The following is a 24,093-nucleotide window of genomic DNA, read 5'->3' on the forward strand; positions in this document are numbered from 1 at the left end:
TGGGTGGCACCAAACACACCCCTGAAGTTAGACTGCCCTGCTTTGGTTCTCAAATCAATGAAGTGCATGGATACAAATTACCTCGGGGTGTGGGTGACCTTTTTTCTGGAAATTCTAAATACACCTTCATGGTGTTTAGTTGTTTAATCCGTTTAAATTGAACTTCAGATTGCTTTCCGCCCTTGGTGTGGTTCTTTTGCACAGGTGTGCAGACTAAAACAACTGTACCAAGGCCTTTCAGAGGAGGCGGACCAAACAAACTGCAGAGCAGTTCGCTGGTGAGAATGCGATCTCACCTCGATGCAACCCAGTTACCAGGTATACACTAATCAGCAGAGTGCCACAGAGGTACACTGAACATTATTGGCTGAAATAATAATTAACAGAAAAATATGAATGTTAGGACTGAAGTCTCCATGTTACCACTCGTCCAGAATACACAGCTGTCTTCCTGTTTTTGCTCTTGCTGCTCCCACTGCAGATGTGTGGCCGACAATGAAAATGAAACTTTGCATTTTTGCAAACTCATCAGCTGATAAGTGGGCTAGAGTAAATGAAGTAGGTGTATCAATGAGTACCCCTTCACACGGTGAATCAGTGCCTCCTGCCTCTTTTACTGTGCAAAGGTTTTGTCCATTTTTTGGCCACATCTACTAATGTACATTTACACAGGCTGGTGATATGTCCACAGTTAAAATCCTTATAACTTGTTAATTGTCAAACCTTTTTCCAGTTGTTTTGTGTTTTGTTCTGGTTGCTTTCCATTGACTTAACCTTCAGTCCAGTTTACTTCCATTTGATGCAATTCAGAATCAGATTTATTTATTTAGTGCCAAAACACAGCAACACCTCAAAGTGCTTTATACTGTAAAGGACCTACAGTATTTTGAAGAAAACTCCAACAATCCATCACCACTTTGTGATGGTGGGAAGGAAGAACTCTCTTTTAACAGGAACAAACCTCCAGCAAAGGCAGGCTCAGGAAGGGGCAGCAGTCTGCTACAACCGGTTGGGTGGAATAAAGAAAAAGACAAAAACAGAGCACAGTGAGACAAAAACAGACAAACAAACAAACAAAAAAACAACCCACGAATCCTGGCAACTGCTTAGTTTAACTCGTTAACATTTTGACCCCACATGAACGCAAAAGGGTGGTGCTACATTCAATGGCCACTTTATTAGAAGATTAGTACACATATTGATCCATACTGATATGATAGCATTACACATTTGCTCCACATGCATCTCCACAAAGGTGCACTGCTGGATTGAGATCAGGTGACGGTGGAGGCCATGCCAGTACAGTGAGCAGGCTCATTGACATGGTGATGTTTTCCCGCTGGACCAATTTTTTTCAATCTTCTGTTGTCCAATGTTGGTGAGCCCATGACAATTATATAGCCTCAGTTTCCTGTTTCCTTAGTTCCCTCCCAGTGTGGTCTTCTGCTGCTATAGCCCATTTGCTCCCAGCATCACAATGTTCTTTTATGCTATTCAAGTTACTGTTTCCTTCCTCTAATCTCATCAACAAGGCGACCTCGCTGAGAACTGACGCTCACTATACATTTCCTCCGTTTCATTCCGTGAATCCTAAAGATGGTTGCTGCCCTGTGATTGGTTGATTAACGAGCTGTTGAAAAGGTGTACCTAATAAAGTGTCCGGCGAGTGTATATGCCTAGTTTGATGTATTAACGTGCTCGGTTTTACTGTTAGAGTGGCGTGTGGCATGTTAAACACGCGGGAGCGTCTCACTGTACCAGCCCAGGTGGCAGCAGCAGCATGGCCGGCAGACGGACACACAGGCAGGCAGACAGACAGACACTGGTCATGCCATTTTCCATGTGCCTTCCTTGCTGGGGGGCGAGTTTGCGCCCCGCTAGAGAAGAGCGCAGCTATTTTGAAAGTGACCCCTCATTCAGGCAGCGACTCTGCAGCTGTCAGGAACCATGACTGAAGATGACGGATTCTGTTGTCGTGGAAGGATACGCCAGACTCAGAGACGGGAAAAAGGTTGCTTTTACTTTGTCTTAATATGCGGATATCTCCTATGCACACTTTGACCAGTGCTTTAAAACCCCCCAAAAAACTTTTCTTTTGTTTCACAGTGGAAAACTAGGTGGCTCGTGCTCCGCAAACCGTCGCCTGTAGCAGGTAAAAAAAAACTTAAAAACTAGCTAATTTTGTTTTTAGCATTTCTCGCTCGCATTGTTGTTTTGAAATTAAATCTGACAGCGGCTACACAAATCTGCCGCGACAAGCTGGAGGAGGACAGTGAGCTGGTGTTGCACTGCTTGTGTTTTCTGTTGCGTGAAAGCTCAACAAGCCTCGGCTTCAAAGGGCCTGCGTTTGTGTTCAAATACACAGCTTTGACCCAGGAGGCTATGGCGTCCAAGGAGGGACAAAAAGACCTAAAACTTTTAAAATGAGGCTTGCATGACAAATTCAATACATTTGAATTTCAAAATCAACATGTGTGCAAACCACAGTTGGTATTAAAAGACGTGTGTGTGTGTGTATATGTATATGTGTGGGGTGATACTGCAACTTGTGTTGTAGATCCGATACCAAGTAAATACGGGACCAGTGTTGCCGATACTTTGAAACCTAACCTATAAAGGCACTTTATCTAGGGGAGATTTGGTGAATTGTTGTTAATTTGTAAATTCTGAACACTAAATCAATGATTTTAACTTTTCCCAATAAGTAATTACCAGAGCAAAACACAATTATTAGGTTTTTGTGCAGTTTCGTGCAGATAAACAGTTTTTTCCCTTCTATTTTGCCTGTAATGTAAATGTGCCACTTTGGGGAAACTTCAGTTGTTTAAATGTGTTATGGGCTATAAATAAAATAGACGTGGCTGTCAACACAAAAAAGTTCAGACGTAGTGGATTTTTGACATATGTATATTTTTTTTCGTTTCCAAAATAATAATAATTTATTTAATACAGTTCAGCAGGCTACATACTGAACCCAGTGGATAGAAACAAAGTATGGAGCCTATTATTGAGCTAGTATCAATCTGACACCAATACCAGAGATGATATTGATACTATCCACACTTGCCCATCTCTAGTAAAACCTATATTACACAATGGTTCTGAAAAAGAGCTGAAACATTAGCACAAGCTAAAAGAATTTCATTAAACGTTTTTAATGACTCAAACGTTTAACGTGGGATTGTGTTTTAAAAAAATGGGAAAACTGATGCCAAAGGTGCTTTTAATCCACACACTGTCTTTTTCCCCATGCTGTAAACTCATTCTTGAAAGCATTTCTGCACAGTTTACTTTTTCTTTTTACACAATTACATTTATAAATTATTTATTTTTACCACGTGTACTGCTTCTGCTGTACAACAGCAGGCTTTCAGATTATTTCTAAAACAACATCACACAAGCTTCAAACCTGTGGTTCTTATTTGATCCCATCTTCAAAGCTAATGTGCTAAGGTCTGAGCCAGAGACTCGCTGTATTTTTAGATGTACCATGAATGTGAACAGTCACGCTTACCTGCGAGGCTTTGGCTCTGCGGAAATAAAATCTAGTAGTCATTATATTTGCACACATTTTCAAATATTTTATGGAAAAGTGAGTGGATTTAGCATGAACTTGTATTTGTACCGCATTCAGTTTTACCGCAGAAAGGTTTCTTGGGTATGTTGCGCTGCACAGCTCAACATGCTCCACCGTGAGGCTGAGTGCTGCTGCTCTTCAAATCTTTGATGTCATGTTATCCCAGCTGTCTGTGCTCATGCCTCAGTTATGCGAGTGTGTGTGAAGGAGAGGGATGATACACGGACACACACAGTGTTGTTTTGTCAGTTGACACTGATTGTTTGAAAGGTGGCAACAAACAGAGGACACTACAGTAGCTACTGTGGGTCAAAATACATCCTGTTAGTAACTGTCAGTGTCATTTGGGGATTCCAGTATTGATTTTACTTTTTTTTTGTTACATCTTAAAAAAAAGAGTAGAATTTAATAATGTTTTAATGCAGACTGTGTTCTTCTGTCTTTGTTTCGTCTCCTGCTCATTGTCTGTCCTGCAGACTGCCTCGTGTTGCTGGTTTTTAAAGACAAATCAGAGAAAGTTCACGGCAACAAGGAGAGGGCGAGCATCACCTTGGAGGAGATCTGCGGCTTGGAAGCTGGACAGTGGTATGAGGGTGTGGCTTTTACTCTGACCATCCTCTGCCTGAATCAGGCTGTTTTGCTGGGCTTTGACAGCAGGGAGGCCCTGCAGGCATGGGACGCCCGCCTGCGATATAGCCTAGGAGAAGGTGAGAAGAACCATGAGTGTTTGTTTTACTTGTGTTTAACATCCAGTGTTTCTTTTTCTTTCCCCTCAAAACCTTTCAAGGAATTTAAATGATGACATTTGATGTTCCTATCCAGCTGTTCAAAATTACCCCCGTGCAATCATCTACATGCTTCTGAATCAATTTCCTAGATAAACAAATGATTTTTGTCTTTAATGAATATCTGTTATCTACTATCATACTACGTTTGTTGTCTAAAGTGATATTTTAACTTTTTTTTTTTCCATGTCTGATTACTCTTAAGAATGTCATTTAGTCAAGCACTGACTCTCTTTAGTGTGCATATTGTTTACTGTGTGGACTTGTTATATAAGTTACATGCATCATGAAGCAATAGGAGCTATTAATAGCAACGAACTGTTCAGCAGGTGGCAGCTGAATTTTACATTTTACATTAATGACAGTGCTGGGGGACCTGATTGTGTGGAAGAGGCTTAAGACAAATTGCATTGCAGTTGTTCCTTCCAGTTTGTCGTCTGTTTTGTGTTAAAGTATACGTGTGCATGCTTGGACAGATGCACTTGTGTCTGTTCAGGCTTGCATTGAGAGTTAGATAAGTGTGTGTGTGTGTGTCCTAATGTCACTGAGTGGAGTGCATCCAAGCTGGCAGAAATGTCACCTGCCAGCTGCTGGGCTGAGGGCCACCATGCACAGAGCTTTTGTTGTCTTACGTGAGACTGTATGAATCCTTTTTAACCTGAGCGATGATGTGCCGCACCTGGCCAACATGCCCTCGTCGCCGCCTCCGTTAATCAATCTCCCTGGCCAAGTTTGTTCAAATCCACGAAAGTTTTTAGTTTAGTGTTGTTGAGGAAGATCCACAAGATCCACACTTGCTGTGTGTGAAATTTAGCAAAGTCAAAGGCAGAAACGCCAGTGAAGTGTTGTGATTCGCTCTAATTTTATACCCGACTTTCCCCTTTTTCTTATTGTCGAGACTCAGACTCATAAAACACAGATGTCTGTGACACGCTTTGATTGATTGCGCTGGGCTTTAGATCTGAGCCCGTTGTGCTCGGCTTGCTGATTTCATTCTGTCTGCAGCTGTTTCCCCTTTTTATTTGTGAATGAAATCAAATCCATGCTGAAGTAATCATCGTGTGAGGACACTGTGTTTTCTGCCCCTTGTGAAGCTTTTCTCCTGTTTTTGTCAGTATGCAAAATTACATTGACCGTTGTCTTTCCATTACTCATTAGTTCTGCAATCCTGCTCACTTTAATCACAGTGAATCCCAGTAGACTGTTTGGTGGTTTCTTTGATGGTTCATTAGGACATAGTTGTAGAGCCCTCAAAAAATCCCTATAGAGATAAAGTGCAGCCATTGACTGTATGTAAAAGATGGATGCAGCCAATGTTGCACCCTGTTTGTGAGCTTGCAAACGGAAGATTTAGCTAGCAGCCATCTTGTATTTTTTTTAACAGAAGTAAATATTTTGATAAGGATTTTGAGCCTGAAGTTATCATTTAATGCAAGGTTAGCAACTACATCCATAAACTGTATATACGGATGCATGTGCTCATTAGTCATAAGTAACAGATTAATAAAATAATGTGATTTCACTCACAAAAACAGGAGTGCTGTCTTGACTTTTAAGTACAGTTAACCATCACAACAGTGTGTGTTATTTGTTAGATAATTGCAAAAAACATCCTACAAAGAAACAAAACCACTAACGAGGTTCAGTACAATGGTTTTAATCAGCCCAAATACTATTACTGACCTAGCTGCAACATTATGCTCCAAAACACAGCATCAAACATGGGCGTAGGTTCTAGGTTGGAAAAATAAAGCTAATATAAAAGTGTCTCAAACCTGCATTGTGTCTTAAAGACACCAGATGGTCAGCTTTAGTTTAGTTTACTGGTGTAATTGATTAATTAATTTAGTTAATTCCTTTTTAAATCTTTGTCTTACGTTCTGTATGCTCATTGGCTGATGACTTATGATTGACCAGTTGTTAGCCAATGAGCAAGTAGATTTTAAAAAGCAGGATGCATGTGGATGGGCAGATATGACTGTGAAACTCTTTTTTTTTTTTTTTTTTTTTTTTTGTCAAATATTTTTATTGAAAAAAGAAAACAACACAGTACTTGCAGTTACCGAAATACAATTAACCTTTCTTCATTTTCCTATATATATATATATATATATATATATATATATATATTTATTAGGGGTGCAACGATACACAAAATTCACGGTTCGGTTCGATACTTTGGTGTCACGGTTCGATATTTTTTTCGATACAAAAAAACCGTCACATGAAAACCAAAATAATTCCAAACGCCAGATATGAATGAGGGTGGGGGAGGTCCATGTTGCAAGGAGAGCTTAACTTCTGTCTCGCTAGCTTGCCCTGCGCTCTTCCTTCTGACGATGCTGTCTGTGTTGAGCGCTCAGTGAATCTGCATTCGACTACTCCGCCTAGGCTGCACTGTCGAGCCTAGGCGGAGTAGTCGAACGCAGATTCACTGAGCGCTTAAATATATGACCTTAAATTGACGAGCACAGGAGGTGGAAGATCGTACCCTCGCTATTAGGGATGGGTATTGATAAGATTTTAACGATTCCGATTCCATTTTCGATTCTGTTTAACGATTCGATTCCTTATCGATTCTCTTATCGATTCTTTTTTTTTTTAAAAAGGAGAACACTAAAGTCGATTAGCTTAGAACTGTGTTTTATATCTTCTCTTTGAACAAGATAGAAATTTAGGAGTAACATGGCCTTACAAACCCAACAGTGAGATCTTAAGAGAGCCACAGCCTACGGCTCTTCAATCGGGTGTCACAGGGTCCCCAGGAAAAAAAATGTATATGTAAAATAATAAAATAAATATTCTCCTGTAGCAATAACAAAGTTTAACATAAATTATTCTGTAGCAATTACACAAGAATATCCAGTAATGTCCTGCCTACAATTAAACACATTCACTTACCAAAGTGAAATCGGGGGCATCTGCTGTGGCAAATGGGTGCAAGCCTTTGCACGTTGCCCTGTTGTCATCCTTTCTCATAAAGTGTAACCAAACTTTTGAGCGTTTGTGCCGCTCAGGCGCCGTGTTTCCTACTGGGTAAAAGACGCTACTCAACGTGATGACGTCATTCGGGGCGACTGGAATCGATAAGGGAATAGTTTTTAAAAGTGGCAAACGATTCCAAGGAATTGAAACAGTGGGAACCGGTTCTCAACAAGAACCGGTTTTCGATACCCATCCCTACTCGCTATAGCCTGTTCCCAAGACTCCTCATGTATTTGAATTCCTAGTTCTCCTTAAGCTTAACAATAGAGTGGTTACTAAAAGACAGGATAGTATCATAGAGTTTCGAAATGGTTGACTGTGAAACTCTTACTCATTGGCTAAAAACATCATAGTCATAGTTTGTTAGTTTGTTTTCCGTGAAACCGGTGTGCATTTTCACGGAAAAACTCCATGAAATTTAAATTTTTATTCATTATGACACAAAACGAATGACTGAGCCCATAAACCCATCAGAAAGCTTTTAAAGAGGTCAAGTCAGAAAGCCATTTTCCCGTAGACTTTTTGTTTGTTTGTTTCTTTGTTTCTTTACTTGCTTGCTTGCTTTTTTTAAATACCAAGATAGAGATCGTGAAAATGCTAATCCCTAGCCTTCAGAACAGGACTCTAGAAAACCAGTCGACGATGTTATATTAGCTAAGTTTTATACCATCTATGCCTGCCACTTAAAGTGGCCACACTTTAAACAATGGAAAATAGAATTGGAAAAATATATTCAGGGTATATCAGTTTATGAAAACAATTATCTCTACAGAAAAAGTGTTTATGCAACCTACCTGGCTCTGAACAGTTCTACTCTAAACTTGAATATTTTAACATGGTTGCTGTGTGGATTGAATTACCGTACTTCTGGACCAGCCCCAATGGACACTTAAGGTATTGCAGGGTTTCTGTGTTAGCTTTATTTTTCAGCCTCATACCAAAGTGAGGCTAAAACTCTTACAAAATACCTACACTTCATTATACCAGAGGATCTTTTTTCCAGCTCCCTCTTGCTAATTAGCTGCTAGAAGCTAATGTTAGCGATGTGTTAGCAAGCTACTATATTTAGGTAATGTACTTGCAAACATAATTACTCATAGCTTCCTAAATGGCACATATTTCACTGCAATGCAAGTCGAACGCTGATGCTTCAGATTTACTTACAAAAATATATTCACCCAGAACGGACATTTGGGTATTTGAGAGTGACAAAATAGGAGGTACTTCGCAGCTTATGAAGAAATGTGTTCAGGGTTATTTGCCTCATTTATGTTCCTCTTTACTCTTTCCACTCTTTCTACTTATTGTAAAACTCATTTACAGTTATTGGAATATGCGTTAAATTTGAAGATCTGTGTGTTTCTCAGTTCACAGATTCAGTGTTGGAGTCTTACCAGGGACCAAGTTGGAGAGCGGGCCTGCAACTCTCCATTTGTGCAACAATTTGTTGGCTCTTGCTCGGGATGTCCCTCCTGTTATTATTGGCCACTGGAACCTTCCAGACCTGCGTAGATATGGACCTGTACCAAATGGATTCGTGTTTGAAGGAGGAACAAGATGTGGCTACTGTAAGTTTATAGCTGCTTAATTATTGTCTGTTTTGTGCAACATTTGAGTGTGTTAAGTTTATGTAAATGGGTATTAAAATAATATTTTGTGCTTGGCAGAGGGTTTAGGGGATAATTAGCTATTAGGCTGCACAGTGACAAAGAAAATGTAATGCAAAATTTAATCACCGATTGTAAAGTGAGGCATCTGAAACACATAAACAGTAAAAGACATTAAACAAAAATGTAATAATATTAAAATAACACAATTGGAAGAAGAAGAGCATGAATGTTAAACCCCAACAGTGAATTTCAAAGAAAATGTGCTTTTAAGAAAAGACAGAGACTCAAGTATGACTGCGTTAAACATCTCCATCCTTTCATAACATTAATGTCTCTCCATCATTAGAGGCTAATGGCTCATTAAATCATGATACGTGCTGTGGTTTTGTCTCTCTCTCTCTCAAAAACACAAAATAATCACCGGCTGTGATTTGCGGTGATTCATGCTTATCTTTCTGCCCGTGAAAGAGAAGCTCTTTCTCAGTACAATAAATCTGACTCAAAAAATATGCTTTCTAGCCTGAGGAAATATAGCTAGAGGAGGAGAGGAAGTTTGAGTCTTTGTTATTGATGATTAGTTTGTCCTTGCCTTACTTTTGCAAATGTGCCTTGTGCAAAATAGAGTGGACCTAAAACCTTTTTCCTGTGACAGGAACAGTAAATAGTCTACCGGAATAATATTTTGGTCCAGCAGTCCAGAGAAAATTAATCTTTCAGGCTATGTTCTTTCAGGCTCCGTTGTTAAGCGTAGAACTTCTTGGATGAAAACTCATCCTGCAGCGAAATAATAACTCAACAGTTTTTAATGTTGACCATGCTTCTGTCCGTACGATTGGGCTGATGAATAATTTATCAAACGTGGGCATATGAAGACAGCAACACACAGTATCCTCTGCTGCGTCCTGCAAACAAATTTAATTTTTAGTACTTTGGTTTAGCGCTTTTAAAACCCCGTGGTCATCTGTTAAGCATCCGTGGACCTGATTTGGATTCCTGTGTGATGCTCAAACTTTGAATTTGCATGTTTGCATGGAGAAGATCGCTGTAAACATCAGGATTAGTGGGTTGAGGTCAGTCACTGGGTGTGTTTTTTGCTCTCTGGTTGTACATCTGGCATCCCTCGGGCGGGCACGTTGAGGAAGATGCTCAGTGGAGTTTCATGAACCAAAAAAAGAGAGCGCCCTCAGCAACTACATGTGCTGTTATCGTCACGAAAGACTGTATGGTCCTTGTTTTTCTGCTTCCTTTTTGAAAGGCTTCTTATAGAAACTTTTATCAGGCAGCTGATGGTGTGAGTTGGTCATTCGTCTTTAGATGTTTTATTGTAATACAGAATTTTGGTTTTCTTTAGTATATATTTAGATTTTAGGAAGTGTTTTTCTGACTATGATGATTCCTGCCATGATTTCCCAATGTAGGAAGATCCTATAGTGACTGTTTTCAAATGACATCATGTCATTGGAGAAACTGCAAGCAAAGCATTAAGTATAATAAGAGTGTTACTATAGCAATGCAAATGAAACACAGTTCTAAAAACCCTTCCACCAATGGCAAATCCCACCAATCCATCAGTCTCTAAACCATGTTGTGTCAAACAAAAGGCCCAGGGGCCAGAAACGGCCTGGGAAACACAAAGGAGTACATAGATTTTGGAAGCTGTGTTTTCAAAGGTTTTACAGCCTTTCCTACTGATAAAGACTGGCACCATACCAAAGTTATTAAGTAATTTTAAAAGCTATCCACTATAGAAGTTTCAGTTCTTTACAATAGACCCACAGTAAAACAAACAAACAAACAAAAAAATAGAAATGAAATTTTTCTGTGAATTAATGAAATAATTCAGTTTTGTAATTACAGGAGAGTCTGAGTGATGAGCTACCAGAACCTTTTCTGTAATTTTACACATTTATTTATTCATTCTGGCAGATGTCTTCCTTTTCATTATCTTATTAGCAGCTTGTCATTATCGAGTCCTACTGTTAAAACTACACTTCTATTTTGAGGATTAGTTGTGATAGATTTGTAGTTAAGGGTCTTTACAGTGACACAAAAGAGAGTTTTTCTATTTTGGCCAAATTAAGATCAAAGTGTGCTGTATGACATGATGTGAAATGAATTTAACATCTCAGCTCAGTGGCTCTAAACTGACACTGGAAATATGTTTTGATTTGTCCATATAACCTACCAGAAATATTGTTGTCTGGTCATTACTGATGAATCAATATTAGCTATTAGATAGCTAAAAAGCAGCCACTATTGCTTTAACAAATTCATTCCCCTTTCCCTCCCCAATGGGAGCGTTACTGGCCAGTTTGGCTCAGCATTACACAGAACGTTATATATTTAGCACATTTAGCACTGGCGTTCTTGTTATGCACTTTAATCTTGACGGAAGTAGAAGGGATGTGTGTAAAACCATTGCTAAAATGTTTCAGTGGCAGATCTTTTCTGTTTTTTTAGTAGTTAAAGTGCTCCAGCAGTTCGTCTCTGTGGGTCTCAACTGCTCAAAACTGTCAGTTTGTTATTTTTTATTTATTTTTGCAGGGTGCTTTGAATGTTCATGGATTAAAACAGATGATATATTGAAAGGCTAGTGCTGCATTTGTATGGAGTATCTAGTTTCTTGGAACGGTGCTTCACCCTGCAGGACTTCGAAAGCTGTGAATCACACAGTTGTGTCATTAAGTAAATCACAGAGCTGTCCACACTTTGCTTTTCCAAACTGTGCTCATAGGAGCATTAAAGCAGCAGATGAGCAGATGTGAATCGTTACTTCTGATCAAAATTTCCAGAGTATAATCAGAGCAACAATATGATGCAGATATTTTAAGTTTTGTCGAAGCGTCTGGCTTTATAGTGACGTAACAAGACACGTACACAATCATCTGATCACACGTGCTTGGTTAAATCTGAGAGGAAATTGGATTTAGATTGTTTCCAAACCCCACAACCTTTTGTTTTGTTTTTTTTGCCACATAACCCATTTTAACACTACACAGTAAAAAGCATGTGGAGTAACGATGTCACAGCAATGTGTCTGACATGCTAGGTATCAGCTTACCATAAAGACAACACTTGAATCCACACTGCTGTCTGCTCAGCTGTGAAAATGGTAAGAAACTGAGTTGGAGTTGCTCTACTGGTCAAACTATATATAAGTTGTCTGTTGTTCTCATTATGGTCTGTATGGTACATATGGTACACAGGCAGCTCCTTACCTTTGAGTCTGTCCATTTAGTCTGTAGGTTTAAAGTTAAAAGGGTTTTGTTCTTAAAATTGAAGTTTTATTGAGTGAAATTAGGTTTGACTTTATTATGTCTTAGTCAAGCCCTGCGACAGACTGGCGACCTGTCCAGGGTGTACCCTGCCTAAGGCCCTAAGACAACAAGGATAGGCCCCCACAACCCTGAAAAGGATAAGTGGAAGAGAATGGATGGATGGATGTTTTAGTCGCATGCTAGAAGAGCACATATTCAGAAACTTCAACATGTCACCTTAGAGATGTCGTGTCATACATGTATTTTGGCCTTGTGGTTCTTCTTTTTTTAAATGACCCCCTTCTTTGAAGCATTATGTAATCACCCCACTTGAAGGATGTTCATTCAACTCTTTGACTTTGAACCAAATAAACAAACCACCACAGATGTGACGCAAATGCACGTTTGTTTAAAAGCCGAACATTCTGGCTTCATGAAACATGCCCCAAACAAGTTAATTTAATTATTGATCTGTTTTTCCCAGATTAAGCACAGAGGAGGGAAAATATGGAATCACTTTGTGATTTGGATGTGTAAAACAGACACTTTTTAATATTAAAAATAGTCAGCAGTTAAAAGAGCGTTTGCAGACCTCAGCAAGCTGTTACACCTGATTAAGAGGAAGCAGCTCTCCAAGAAGAGAGGTGTCAGTCAAAAGGATTATACAACTCCTTGTTTTTCCCCAGTCAGCTGTGTCTAAGAAAAGTGCAAAGTGTTAAGAATAAAAAAGGAAAACTTAAGGGTAGATGGAAGATGTCAAAGAGTCAGAAGAAAATTGAAAATGCTCAAAACTCCCCATAAATTGGCAGAAAGAAGAATCAGTGGTTTTGTGATAAAAGTGTAAAAAATGGGATTGCCAAAGGAAAGCCAGCATTAACGCCTAATGGGAAGAAAACAAGGTTAGAGCGGGCGAACACAATTGTGCGCTGTGGATGATTTGCTAAGAGTCACTTTCAGTGATGAATCTGCATTTGCCAAAGGGGATGATGCTGGGACTTTTTATTTGGTGCCATAAAAAAGATGAAGGCCTTGAGAAATCAAGCAAAAATGGAGCAGGAGAGATGAAAGTCTTTACCTCAACAGTAAATGCACAGGTGTAGACTGCTTTATGCTTTTCTTATTGCACTGAGAGCGTGGTTTTGGTTATGATTAGGATTAGTTTTCGACATCACGATGATGACGATGCGTCTTGTTGTCACAGAAGAAAGGAAATGCAGACAGACTCATTGACACAGTCAGCACATAGTCCAGATCTTAACCCAAACAGAAAATTTACAATGTCTGGGAAAAAAATGTGCCATTACACAAAATTATTTAATTAGTTTGAAGTTTGTTTCATGAAGTCAGAGTTGTTCAGATAGTAAACAACAAAAGGAACAAAAAAACAACGCTTTATCACATCTGTGGTTTGTTTATTGCTGCAAAGTAAAAGAGTTCAGTGAACATCTTTCAAGTGTGACGACTTCATGTTCTTTGCCAGAGGTTGTAAGTTTTTCCATGTAGTCTAAAATTCATATCCAGTGGCATACACTCCAATAAGGCCACATCGGCTAATAATATTGTATAGCCTTACGTATAGGTCGGGCTCTGAATACTACAGCGTATGATTACAAAGCAGTGATCACAAGAATGGAGACGCTGTGACTCGTGTAATATTTTGTACTTTGTTCAGATGTTCTTCTTGTACTTGCTTTTTCCTTTGAGATGCAAGATTGTTGAAATCCTGCTTTTGATTGCTCGTGCTTCCACAGACGTGTAGTACCAAAGACCCCAGGTAACTCAAAGTACTCTCTGAATGACTCACATTCAAAAGCTTCAACTCGACTCATTTAAAAAAACAAAAAAACAAAACAGGTCATGACGCTCTTTCTAAAGTGTTCCGGTGGCCTTTACTGCTTCATCAGTCTGATTTCTAAGCTTTGATTTTTGCTCTGTGCCTTTTTTCCTGTCCACACACTTTTGATCACGTGTAATATCAGTCAAAATTCAAAGAGTGGGCTTGCTGTGGCTGCTTTGAATTGCTTAGAAGTGTAATGGAGAGCACACAGCATGACAGGCAGCAAACTATGTTTCAGTCGTTCTTGTTTGTTCGTTGCGTTTTATTGACTCGGCAGATGAAGCATTAGAAAAACATCTGTTCAGAACAACAAGAAAGGAAATGATTCAGGCTGTGCATAATCACCCCTGCTGTGCCCAAAACTCAGCAACATGCATCACTCTGGAGTTTTCCTTAAGGTCTGTTTGAACACGTCGGGCCGCGTGCGTCCCTGTGATAAGATAACGTTTGAAAAATTCAACAGATGTGAAACTATTAAAGTGAAGAGGACCGTATGTGAACACCTGGAGGGGACAGACAGACATTGGAGCATTAAAGATACATGATGACCCTCCTGGAAACATGACATTTTATTTTATTTTTTTAAATTTAAGAGCCAATAAGCCTTCAGTAGTCTACTGGCTTATCTTAAAGAAGGTCAAAGCTGCTTTACTTTTATACAGAAAAGGGGAAAAAGTAAGGCTGCATCTCAGTGTTTGTGTGCGGCGAAGGCCGAGCATTCCTGTGACATGTAATCCCTCGGCACAGTTTATCCACAGCACGGCGAGAAGTGATTTAGCTGTGCTGGGTGTCTCACTTTTGGTTAGAGCAGCTGTAGAACTGCAAGCTGCATTTGTCCTGCCTTTTGTCCACGCCACGGGCGAATGGTCATTTAAGTAAAGTGTAGGTGTGCGTGTGAAATGCTTAGCGCTAAAGTGACTGTACACTTTAGCGCACTTTGCTGTACCAAAGTGTTCAGAAAAACGATTTTCTCTAAACGCAGTCAAAATGACCTTTCAGTAATTAGTGCTTTAATAGTTTTGTTACTTTATTTACTTTCTTTATTTGTTCCTGAATTTTATCATCCTGGAATAGTTAAACTGGATAATGTTTACATGCATTTCTGAAGGTTGCAAACATGGTAGTGAAGGAAATCTGAATTTCACTTTAAAGTAATTAAAGTTTGCTAGACTTTCATCTTGAGCCGTTTGGATGACTCTGCTGCTTTCGAAATAAAAATGCCAACCTTGGCTCTCGGCGCTTGCTCATTTACACTTCCCACTTAACAAAGTTGGATTTTATAAGCTGTGTTACTTTGTATGGATGCTGTGTTTTTATCACCTCTTGGAGCAGAGACCAGAAGGGTCCATTTGAGTTGTTTTCATTCCTGCAGAGATTAATGTGAACTAAAAAGCTTTGCCACCTGTTCTTTGTTTTGTTTTGAATGTTTGTTTTTGGATTTTTTATTTTTTATTTTTTTGGTAATCGTGCATTTAGTAGTGTAACTAAAATGCAGTCACCTATCAAAACCAACGTGTATATAAATTTGTAACGTTGCAAGATGAACGTGTATGAGGTGAGACACCACTTAATCAGCTCCATCGTAAAAGCACAAAGGAGGCAATAAATCTTTAGTTTGAACAGGTTAAAACAGTTGAGCAGACTTTGGTGCTGACCTTTGACCCCTGCTCATAGCCACAGCAGTGTAAGGGCAGCTTTGACATGGGTGGCTTCAGCCGCAGAATGACACAACAACACTTTGTAAAGCGCAGGCCGTTGTGCTGTCAGAGGGAGGTCAAGAGACCTCAGGAGAACGTGACCTCTCTGACCTCTCCACTATATTAAATCCTCCTTTATGACACTCTAAATTGTTGAAATAGACAAACTGGGAACCATAAAGAAGGAACTTTTTTATTATGTAATACTCTATAACTGCAGCTTTGTGAAACGCATCATGCCTCAGTTTCTTTCTGAAAAGGTTCATGTAGTGCTCGTTTACATATACTACACACTATAAATAATCTATCTGTATCTATCTATATCCATCTCTATATATCTCTATCTCTATATCTGTCTACATCTACATCTATCTATTGTAACAAATTCTACTTTTAGGTGGTATTTTATTCAGGAAATTATTTTTATATTGATATGAAAAAAAAATAATTTGATGTCATAAAAAAACAATAACTAACAGATGCTCTTTGATTAATTGTTATTATTAGCAGCTGTGTTTTGTAAAATATCTGAGTGGTCCATGATTTTGGCGAGCTGTTGACTTTCCTTGTAGAACCATCGAGGAAAGTTGTGGCTTGGAGTAAAAACTTTATGTCCCACTTACGTAAAGATTACGGCCGCCATTTTTTTTTTTTTTTTTAACATCAGAATTAAAGCTGTTCTCACTGGTCCCGGGTGAAAATTGTGTTGCTGCAATATTAATTTGCTCATATAGTAAGCTACGAAAACAGAAAGGGTCAAAAACCTCAGCATGTTAGCGTGTTGAATGACTGTCCTGGTTTAAAAGTAAAAGACAAATAGTTTTTAATTTTAAATAGTAACCAAATATATCTCAGTTTAGGACATTTTGATGGTAGTTGAAAAGTAGAAATGTTTTTTGTAAAATTGAAAGGTTTGTCTCGTTTTACTGATTTATAGCAAGAAACAGCCTGTTCTTTTTTTTATTATACTGGCATCACCAATGTTGCACTCTTTCTTGTTGATTATTAACCGTAAAATACACTTTCATAAATTAGCTTAAAACTAATGAAGTCTATTTTCAGGGGCTGGTGTTTTTCTGCTCGCATCTGCTGAGAGCGAGCAGATCAGCTTTCTATTCGACTGCATCGTCAGAGGCATCTCCCCCACCCGAGGCCCTTTTGGACTGCGGCCCATTTTGCCAGGTCAGTATCAGAGGTGTTTCATATTGCTTGGCTGAAAAGAACTGAAGTTATACGGAGGGGGAATGTCAAGATGAAGGAGTAATTGTTTTAAAGCCGTGCTTCTTGGGGAAAGCAAACGGCTCGCTGACTTGTTGCACTAAAATGTAACTTTTAGCCTTTTAGCGGAGGCTGGGGGGAGTGACTTCTGAGAATTCCTGCCTCAAAGACAAGACGTGGACTTCTAAGTATAAATACTAAAGTCAACATTTACCATTATAATTTTAGCTAACTCTGCTTGTGTTGCTTATAGAGATTCATCATGGCTGACATGCTCTAGCTTCCTGAAATCCACCCATTTTTGGCAGAATAAAGCCAGAGGATTTCTTTGATGATGGATACGCTTTGATCTGCCTAAATTATGTCTGGCAGCTGTGTTTTGGTTTTTTTGTTTGTTTTTAAATGCAATTACATAAATCCCCATGAACCAATTTATCAACGTCCTAACCCCTGACTTAAGTGATGAATGTAAAGCTTTAGGTCACCTTAAACTTCAGTAAGAGGATGACTATTATACTCACTCTGATTAGGTAACAAATTCAATTGTATTCTATGTATAGTCCAGGGTGAAGTGCTACTGGTGGGCACGTTAGAGGATGGATCTAGTTCCAGATTGTTGTCAGGTTTCAGTTTGTGAAAGATGCCAAGCACCAAAGTGTAAATGGTTCTTCTGTTCCTTTGCAATCTGCTGTGAAAATCTGACACGTGTCAGTTGTCTTCACTAATGGCAGATCTGCCTTTTGTGATATAATATCACTATTTATTTAAAACACTGTAGTGAAAGTAGATGAAAGGAATTCATCAAAAAATGTGAAGTGAAAAAATTCTATTTTTTTCTGCATAATCCATCATATAAAATTGAATCAAATGGAAAAATCTCTTTATAAAACTTGTTTTATTAGTTTTAATCTTTTAACTTTATGCACATTGAATCAAGCAAGAATTTAATTATATGCAACAGTCTTTGACTTGAAGAAATTTATTTAACATTTAAACCTATTTTCTGCATATTCCAGCATATAAAATAAAATTATTTTTTTGTGTCTACACTCACTCTTTCAAATAAATGCAAATAAATAAAATCATAGATTCAGCAGCACTAAGTCCTGTCGCCCTTAAATCTATTTTTACCTGTTTAGCAGGAGTGGGGCCTGTGAAGGTTTGCCCAGTACCGCGGCGTTCATGTCAGTGGGGGGATCTGAGTGTTTCTCTGTGAATTTCACATTCCCACCGCAGCGTGCTCGGTGCTTGCTTAGATTTGAAGTTTAATTTTTCGCTGTAGAAAGAACTTTTATTCCCACGCAGAGTGAACAGCGGACGCTAATGTTTTTGTCACTTTTTACTAAATCAAACGCAAAGTCTCATCACTACTTCTGAGCTTTAAACGCTGCATGGTCGTTCTCTCTCCTGGACTCCATATTATCAACTGTTGATCTAAACACGTCTGTTGCTGCCACGGATGTCGCACACTTGTACGTCATGGTCATGAGACACTCTCACAAACAAAATCAGGGTTTAGTAACGCAGAGTGCTTACGTTAAGTAACAGTAATCTAATTACTGTTTTTTTTTTTTGTTTTTTGTTTTTTAAATCCCTTACTTTACTCGTTACTTGAAAAAAGTAATCGGATTACGCGTTACTGCCCAGCTCTGTTGATGAGTGACCATTTTGAGTGGGAGGGTTCTGTGCTAATTTATCTCGCAGTGCTTGGGAATTTTCTGGTTTTTAAGTGGGCTGAAACATTCTCCACGTTGGGAATGGCTGTGTAAGATTATCTCAGTAAACACGCACACCAGGTCTAGTAAGATGGAAAATAAAATAGAAGTTGTAATTTGGTACGGCGTCATGATCCATGTTATATTTGTTCATACATTAGATACAAAACAGAAAAACCCTGTAGCCATTCTTGGATATATTTTGTATTTTACATTTCCCCATATTTGGTCACTTCCTTTAAACACTTTCAAATGTTAGATTACGTGTTACTGAAGTGGTTAAACATTATTTGGTTCCCCGCTGTTTCCAGCAACACTTTTGATTTTCCACACTAGCAGTTACAAAAAAAAAAAACATTTCTCACCCAGCCGCCAACTTATTAGGAAATGTTGAGAGAGTAGCTGCAGGGCCTTGTGGATATTTTGGTTTTCACACATCTAACCGCCCAATCGCATGTTGAGCTCATATTCCTATTATTGTGATGCATAGTAGAATAAATAGTAGGGAGGATGTGGGTTGGGGTGGGGGTGGAGGGGTCAAAGTCATGGTAGCAGAGCAGCCAAAGCCTCCTAATCGCTTCGGGCATGTGTGTAACCTCATCCACAGCATTCCACTGCTGCCTCCCCCCATCATTCTTGGTCACAGTGCTCTTGGCTCTCCCCTCCCCTTTTTCCTCATCTTTCACTTTGTCTCATCCCCCTTCGCAGTCCTTAACCGCATCTCTCGTTCTCACTTACCTTTCACCTCTCAGTCCATGTCCGAGTCTGTCTGTGTCACATGATTAAATCTCTGTGCTAGCTGCTATTTTGATTAATTGCTGTTAATGTTCTTGGCTTATTTATCTGTCTTTCGTCCTTGGATGCTCCAGTGTGTCAACCTATAGTTTTCCTGCTTTGTGTTTAGTTCCCAGCATACAAATTGTTCCTGCAGTGCTTCTTTTTTGCATTTAGTCATGAGTACATTCTTGTGTAAATACGAAACATGTAAAAGCAGGTGGACACGTAACCTACATGCATTTTAAGCTGTCAGACAAGGAAAAAACACCTCAATTGATGAAAGATTATGTAAAACGCTGATGGCTGGTTAGATTCACCTTCATAAAGGGCTAAACTAAGATTGACATTTGATCATTTGTACTTATCACTGTAGATTTATTTCATGTAGATTCTTTATTCCACAACCGAAGACATTAGAAAAATGTAGTGAGGACATTTATGAAGCCTGTTTACAGCTCACTGCCATCTTTGCCAACTTCTGGAGCCATAAAATCCATAAGTGGCCAAAGGGGAGTAACCCTGAAGGCCTGAACAGAGCTCAGCCGGGATGTGCAAACCTGAAAAATATTGATGACCTTGATAGATTGGATACCTGTCAGTCAAGGAAGCATGACCTGAGGCTGGGTTACTGCTTGTTAGAAGTGCAAATGATTTTCACTTAGTTTAAATTTCTTTCTTTCTTTCTTTCTTTCTTTCTTTCTTTCTTTCTTTCTTTCTTTCTTTCTTTCTTTCTTTCTTTCTTTCTTTCTTTCTTTCTTTCTTTCTTTCTTTCTTTCTTTCTTTCTTTCTTTCTTTCTTTCTTTCTTTCTTTCTTTCTTTCTTTCTTTCTTTCTTTCTTTCTTTCTTTCTTTCTTTCTTTCTTTTCTCTCTCTCTCTATCTATCTATCTATCTATCTATCTATCTATCTATCTATCTATCTATCTATCTATCTATCTATCTATCTATCTATCTATCTATCTATCTATCTCTCTATCTCTCTATCTCTCTATCTCTCTATCTCTATCTCTATATCTATATATATCTCTATCTCTATCTCTATATCTATATATATCTCTATATATATCTCTATATAAAAAAAACCACCCAGCGCGCCCCTGCGGGCGGTTTATCCTTCAAGCTCGGGTCCTCTACCAGAGGCCTGGGAGCTTGAGGGTCCTGCGCAGTATCTTAGCTGTTCCCAGGACTGCGCTCTTCTGGACAGAGATCTCCGATGTTATTCCCGGGATCTGCTGGAGCCACTCGCCTAGCTTGGGAGTCACCGCACCTAGTGCTCCGATTACCACGGGGACCACCGTTACCTTCACCCTCCACATCCTCTCGAGCTCTTCTCTGAGCCCTTGGTATTTCTCCAGCTTCTCGTGTTCCTTCTTCCTGATATTGCTGTCATTCGGAACCGCTACATCGATCACTACGGCCGTCTTCTTCTGTTTGTCTACCACCACTATGTCCGGTTGGTTAGCCACCACCATTTTGTCCGTCTGTATCTGGAAGTCCCACAGGATCTTAGCTCGGTCATTCTCCACCACCCTTGGGGGCATGTCCCATTTTGACCTCGGGACTTCCAGGTTATACTCGGCACAGATGTTCCTGTACACTATGCCGGCCACTTGGTTATGGCGTTCCATGTATGCCTTGCCTGCTAGCATCTTGCACCCTGCTGTTATGTGCTGGATTGTCTCTGGGGCATCTTTACACAGCCTGCACCTGGGGTCTTGCCTGGTGTGATAGACCCCAGCCTCTATGGATCTTGTACTCAGAGCTTGTTCTTGTGCTGCCATGATTAGTGCCTCTGTGCTGTCTTTCAGTCCAGCTTTGTCCAGCCACTGGTAGGATTTCTGGATATCAGCCACCTCCTCTATCTGCCGGTGGTACATACCGTGCAGGGGCCTGTCCTTCCATGATGGTTCCTCGTCTCCCTCCTCTTTCTTGGGTTTCTGCTGCCTGAGGTATTCACTGAGCACTCGGTCAGTTGGGGCCATCTTCCCAATGTATTCTTGGATGTTCCTTGTCTCATCCTGGACTGTGGTGCTGACACTCACCAGTCCCCGGCCCCCTTCCTTCCGCTTAGCGTACAGCCTCAGGGTGCTGGACTTGGGGTGAAACCCTCCATGCATGGTAAGGAGCTTTCTTGTCTTGATGTCAGTGGCTTCTATCTCCTCCTTTGGCCAGCCTATTACCCCAGCAGGGTACCTGATCACGGGCAGGGCGTACGTGTTGATGGCCCGGATCTTGTTCTTACCATTCAGCTGACTCCTCAGGACTTGCCTGACCCTCTGCAGGTACTTGGTGGTTGCAGCTTTTCTAGCGGCCTCTTCATGGTTCCCATTCGCCTGTGGGATCCCCAGGTACTTGTAACTGTCCTCTGTCTGCAATGTTGCCTTCTGGTAGTTCAATCCCCTCAGTTCTGACTACCTTCCCTCTCTTTGTTACCATCCGACTACACTTCTCCAGTCCGAACGACATTCCAATGTCATTGCTGTATAGCCTGGTAGTGTGGATCAGTGAATCGATGTCTCGTTCACTCTTGGCATACAGCTTGATGTCATCCATGTACAGGAGGTGGCTGACAACTGCTCCGTTCCGTAGTCGGTATCCGTAGCCAGTCTTGTTAATGATCTCACTGAGGGGGTTCAGGCCTATGCAGAACAGCAGTGGGGACAGAGCATCTCCTTGGTAGATCCCGCACTTGATGGTGACTTGTGCTATGGGCTTGGAGTTGGCCTCTAGTGTTGTATGCCACATCCCCATTGAGTTCCTGATGAAGGCTCTTAGGGTCCCATTGATCTTGTACAATTCTAGGCATTCCAGTATCCAGCTGTGGGGCATTGAGTCATAGGCCTTCTTGTAATCAATCCAGGCAGTGCACAGGTTGGTCAGTCTGGTCTTGCAGTCTCGGCTGATTGTTCTGTCTACCAGTAGCTGGTGTTTTGCGCCTCTGGTATTCTTGCCAATTCCTTTCTGTGTCCCGCTCATGTATTGACCCATGTGCCTGTTCATCTTAGCCGATATGATGCCTGACAGGAGCTTCCATGTAGTACTGAGGCAGGTTATTGGTCGGTAGTTGGAGGGGACCGGTCCCTTCTTGGGGTCCTTGGGGATCAGGACCGTCCGGCCTTCAGTTAGCCATTCTGGGTGTCTCTCGTTAACTAGCATCTGGTTCATTTGTGCTGCCAGACGCTCGTGGAGTGCAGTCAGCTTCTTCAGCCAGTAGGCGTGAACCATGTCGGGCCCTGGTGCTGTCCAACTCTTCATACTGGAGACCCTTTCTTGGATATCTGCCACTGTGATGGTTACTGGACCCTGTTCAGGGAGGTCCCTGTGGTCTGCCCTCAGATCCTCTAGCCACTGAGCATTGCCGTTATGGGTTGCATCCTTCTCCCATATGCTCTTCCAGTATTGCTCCGTCTCCAGCCTTGGTGGTACTGTTCTCTTATTGTTCCCTTGCCACTGAGAGTACACCTTTGCTGGTTCTGTGGAGAACAGCTGGTTTATTCTCCTGCCTTCTATCTCTCTGGTGTACCTCCTCAAGCGGCTGGCCAAGGCTGTGAGTCTTTGCTTGGCAGTTTCCAAGGCCTCAGGTATGGACAGCTTGCTGTATTTCTTAGGCACCTTATTTGTCGCACCTTTCTGCAACTCCCTTAGTTGGCTAACCTCCCTCCATGCTACTTTGATCTTGCCCTCTAGCCTCCTTCTCCATGGAGGGTACTGCCCCTTGTGGCTGTTCAACTTGTAGCCAAGCATCTCACTGATCACTGCTGCCGTATTGTAGATCAGCTTGTTAGTGTCGGAAATCGTGGTTGTAGGTATTGTCCGTAGTGCTGCATTAACATCATCTAGCAGACCTTCTGAGGGTACTTCACGTAATCTTGGTAACCGGCTACGGGGGATCCAGGTTTCAAGCTTGGCCATGATCCTATTTTTCAGGTCAGTTCCTCTCGCACTCAACGATCCTTCTCCTATCGCACTTGGGGCTATGTACCCAATCTCGGATGGGGGTGATGATATCGCCCCCCTGACCTGGCTTCCTGACTCCTCCTTGCCGTAGCATTTGTGTTGTACCTCGTCAATCTCTAGCTGTGAGAGCAGTCCCTTCTTTCGAATGTTGGAACACTGAGCTACTAGTTGTTTCGCCGTCATTGTGGATGTTGGGTATCGAAGAATCCATAGGTCCCTCATCCTATTCATGTAGCCCCTTCCGCCGGGGTTACTTGCGTAGTAGCATTCCAACAACGCCCTGTTTTCGTCTCTTGCCCACCGATGCCTTCTTGTTCCAGTAGCCCACTTTTCGTCAGGGTGCCCTGGTTCCTCAACACCTGACGCGGACCTTGTTGATCATGCAATGATACACAAAATTCACGGTTCGGTTCGATACTTTGGTGTCACGGTTCGATATTTTTTCGATACAAAAAAAATGTTCATGCCTTTTTAATTTGTCATTTATTAAAATTCTAAATATATATTTTAACTCAAAAGTACAGTTTTTAAATTTAACCCTAACCCTTGTGCGTGTTTTTTATTTTGACAGCGAATGCGCACCTGCAGACCACTTATGTGCAGCCCTGGTTATTTAGCTCGTCATATTGCAGCCACAGAAATTATTTTGTCCATGAAACCATAAAGCTGCACTTTCTTTT

General features: G+C 40.6%; 1 protein-coding gene across 4 annotated transcripts in view; it reads left to right on the top strand.

Moving 5' to 3' along the window:
* The first annotated feature begins 1,869 nt into the window (after nt 1-1,869).
* Nucleotides 1,870-24,093, top strand: part of LOC113018695 (protein Dok-7) — a 50,434-nt gene continuing 28,210 nt past the window's right edge. For 2 of the 4 annotated variants that reach the window (XM_026162005.2, XM_026162010.2), the window contains exons 1-5: nt 1,872-2,011; nt 2,107-2,152; nt 4,054-4,284; nt 8,715-8,915; nt 16,811-16,930. In XM_026162005.2, the coding sequence (XP_026017790.1) occupies nt 1,958-2,011; nt 2,107-2,152; nt 4,054-4,284; nt 8,715-8,915; nt 16,811-16,930 (652 nt within the window). In that variant the 5' untranslated portion in view covers nt 1,872-1,957. Of the gene's footprint in view, nt 2,012-2,106; nt 2,153-4,053; nt 4,285-8,714; nt 8,916-16,810; nt 16,931-24,093 lie in introns of all 4 variants that reach the window. The other 2 variants (XM_026162008.2, XM_026162009.2) reach the window with 2 other exon arrangements.

The sequence above is a fragment of the Astatotilapia calliptera genome, chromosome 3 (genome assembly GCF_964374335.1).
Source record: "Astatotilapia calliptera chromosome 3, fAstCal68.1, whole genome shotgun sequence".
NCBI classification, from domain to species: Eukaryota; Metazoa; Chordata; class Actinopteri; order Cichliformes; family Cichlidae; genus Astatotilapia; species Astatotilapia calliptera.